Genomic DNA, 3,624 nt, shown 5'->3' on the forward strand with positions numbered 1-3,624 from the left:
GATAAGCGACTGGCAGACCAGCCGACTGGCTGACTAGCTGGTAGGTATGATGTGCCCTGACCACCAGGGGGCAGACACTCAACGCAGGAGCTGCTGAGCAGAGTGCCCTCTCACACTCTGGGACCCCTAGGGGGATGTCAGACTGCTGGTTTCGGCCAATCCCCACAGGCCAGGTAAGGGACCCTATCTGCCAGAGGGATCCTGCTCACTCTGTAGATGCCCTTCAAGCCCTGGCACTGCCCCAGGTGCAGCCGGATGGGGAGGGACCGCAGGAGATTGGCTTCAGGGCATGTCCAGCCCGTCTCGCCCAATCCCGCTCCTCTAACCACCTTCTAATTAATTTCCTTTCAATGTGCATGAATTCATGCACCCGGCCTCTAATATATATGTATATATATATATATATGAGCCTCCTTGTTCAAAGTAGCATGGAGGAGAACTAAAATGTGTCTGTCTTTCTTTAAAAATAAAAGACATTTACTTTGGGTCTTGGCAAATGTATGGATAAGCGCAAACACCACGGCAATAAAGCTGGTACTGGCGGCAAGTTCCAAGGATCTCAAAGTTGAACGTCTGGTCATAGTTCCCGAGATCAGTAGCAGAGAACTGCATTCTCAACGACACCTCGCCATTGGCCGGCACGATCCACCGGAAATGATTCAACCTGCAAATGACCACGCGGGCTTTTCAAGTGAGAATGCTCCCTTTGCTGCCCGGGAGGAGTCCTGTCCTCCTGTCCTGCTGGGGTTCTGCAGGGCCCCACAGGCAGAGCCACCCTGCTCCCATCCGGTGCCCTGACAGCCGCCCCCTCCACATGGGGCTTGGGTATTGCCCCCCCACCCCTTGCCGCCCAGCTGCGGTTACTTGGGGGCCCACCTGATGAATTTGTCCTGGGAGTGCTGCCCAGACAAGCTGTTCTGGTCCATGTCTGACAGGGGGGAAACGGTGCCAGAAATGGCCCCAGAAAGGCCCTTTCTGTTGAAGGCGATGCGGCGTTTGTCCTTCAGAGTATCCCGAATCTGGTCCGTTTTTTCTTTCAGTTTCTGCTTGTTCCCTTTAGACGACGTGTTCGGCTCCTCCTGGGGTTAAATCAGAAACGAGCACAAGGTCTCACGTGCTCATCTTACTTACGTCCGGACAGGAGACACAGATGCCTACAGCTGCCTGCAGGCGGGGGTGACATCCCGCAGGCTCCGGATGCTGGTGGCTGCCTGGAGCGGGGCAGGGCCCGGCCTCCCACACCGGGGTAGAAGGGACATAGAGGACAGAAGTCCAGAACGGGGCCATTTTCTGAGGAGGCCAAGACCTAAAGAAAGCTTGACTCTGGCAGGGACTGGGTTCCTATACTGCATTGTGTGGTGTTTCTTTAGTATCTTTTTTTGTTTGTTAATCCTCACCTGAGGATATTTCCCCCCCCATTGTTTTCCTGAGAGAGAGTGGAAGAGAGGGAGGGAGGGCAGGGGGGGTGGGGGAGGAGAGAGAGAAACATCAATGTGAGACACACGGATTGGCTGCCTCCCACATGTGCCCCAATCAGGAGATGGGGAGTGAACCTGCAACAGAGACACCTGCCCTTGACCAAGAATCAAACCCACGACTCTTCAGTGAGCCGGCCGATGCTCCAACCGCTGAGCGAAACTGGCCAAGGCTCTTTAGTATCTTTTGATGGAGACCGCATGCCCCCTCCCAGTCACGCTGATTGTTTGGAGATACCAGTTCTGTGTTCTTACAGGATATTCCACAGTTTGGAAATTTTCTGACTGTCCTCAGAGTGACATCTAACTTATTCCTTTATTCCCTGTATTTCCTATAAACTGAGAATTAGGCTTCAAAGCTTGATTAGATTTATAGAGGATGCTGTGTGCATCACACTCCGCCAGAGTGGGGGACAGATAATGCCAGGTTGGCCCACAGTGACAGATGCAAAGTGTGTGTTCGTGTGGCTGGAGGGGTGCCTGCCAGATGTGGCTGGGATAGACTTTTCCCTCCAGAGCAGACCAGTCACCTGCGGGATGACGCTCGGCTCCGGTGCGTGTCTTGTTCCCCAACAAACTGCTGCTTTTTGTACCCACTGGCGTGCCTTCATCACCCCCCGTCCGCTGCGGATAACAGAATAATACTTTTCTCATTCTACTCTTTCTATAATGTCAGCTGTCATTCTTCTAGAATGAAGAACTTTCCTTTGTCAATTGGAGATAGACTAGAGTTCCTCCTAAAATGGTTAAGCTAAAGAATCTCAACTCTTTCCTGGAAATGGCCAATTTTCAGAAAAGAGTCATCGTCATCTCTGAGGTGGCCAGTTTTCTTTATTTTTTCATCTGGGCTCTGCTCTCGTAAGCCCTGCCCATGGCTGCCACTCAGCGAAGATGTTGACTTTCTGCTTGCTTATACATTGAAGACGGGCACATTCTCTGTCATCCACTGGAGCTGTAGGCAGGGCCTAAAGGTAATTCTATTTGCTGCTGATTTTATTTAGTCTTTGCTGATGTGCATGGTTGGTAGGAGGTCATGTGAAGAGATTCAAATTTTGGCCCAGCATACTCTTCTGGGAATAAAAAGGCCCTCCATAATTTTGAATGTACACATCCTCTGCACATCACTGGTCAACTCTACTTTCCCTTTGTGATTTGCTTTAGTCATAGTGTATATATTTTCTTCTACTTTTACATTACTTCTTTTTTCTTTCTTTTTTTTTTTTAAAACATATTTTATTGATTTTTCACAGAGAGGAAGGGAAAGGGATAGAGAGTTAGAAGCATCAATGTGACAGAAACATTGATCTGTGCCTGAAACCAAGGTACATGCCCCTAGCTAGCCGGAATCGAACCTGGGACCTTTCAGTCCGCAGGCTGATGCTCTATCCACTGAGCCAAACCGGTTAGGGCAACTTTTACATTATTTCATTTTGTTGCTTATATTTTTAATCCAGCTGGAATTAATTTTACTGCATTGTATCAGGCAAGGAGATAAAATAGCCAATTTTCCCATCACTGTTTCTTCAATAACCTGTCTCTTCTCTAGTGGTGTGTGTGCCCTTAACCTGTGTCTGTCGATTCTTGTATTCTTAGGCACTGTGTACACTACTTAGCTTCATGCATACATTACACTATCTTTTTAAAAGACTAGTGCTGCTTCCTTTTCTCTTACAGATGAGCTTCTGAGTGATTGGACAAGTTCCCTGGACGGTGCCTGGGGAATGGACAGGTTGGAAGGTGGAGAGGCTGGTGCGGGGTCCTCGGCAGGGTCCCCGGCGGGTGGAGGGGCAGCACCTGAGCGCCATGATGCACGGCACCATGCTCCACTGCTGGCCTGTGGAGGGAGACGGCCAAGGTCAGGACGGGCTGCTCGCTCTTTACCTTCGCGGAGCTCGTGGTGGTGGTGGTCGTCGAAAGGTCTACTTCTGATTCCGCCTCTCTTTTATCCTCCAGCAGGGCCAGCTCTTCGGAGAGTGGGATGAGAAACATAAAATGCTTCATGATTTCCGTGGGGGCCAACGGCAGCCGCTTCAGAGGGTAGGGGATTATGGAGAATAAGACTGGAGGCGGGATGGGCAGCCCAGAGGAGCCCAGGCCCAAGTAGTCTAGGATCTAAAGGAAAAACCCGTCATTAATTTGCTGCGCGGAA

General features: G+C 50.4%; 1 protein-coding gene across 1 annotated transcript in view; it reads right to left on the minus strand.

Moving 5' to 3' along the window:
- HYDIN (HYDIN, axonemal central pair apparatus protein) overlaps positions 1-3,624 on the minus strand; it is a 361,269-nt gene that overhangs the window by 70,862 nt on the left and 286,783 nt on the right. The window contains exons 46-48 of the mRNA XM_015558788.1: positions 3,357-3,587; positions 877-1,079; positions 482-664 (exon numbers count right to left, since the gene is read on the minus strand). Of these exons, the coding sequence (XP_015414274.1) occupies positions 482-664; positions 877-1,079; positions 3,357-3,587 (617 nt within the window). The remainder of the gene's footprint in view (positions 1-481; positions 665-876; positions 1,080-3,356; positions 3,588-3,624) is intronic.

Source organism: Myotis davidii, unplaced genomic scaffold (assembly GCF_000327345.1).
Source record: "Myotis davidii unplaced genomic scaffold, ASM32734v1 scaffold453, whole genome shotgun sequence".
Lineage (NCBI taxonomy): Eukaryota > Metazoa > Chordata > Mammalia > Chiroptera > Vespertilionidae > Myotis > Myotis davidii.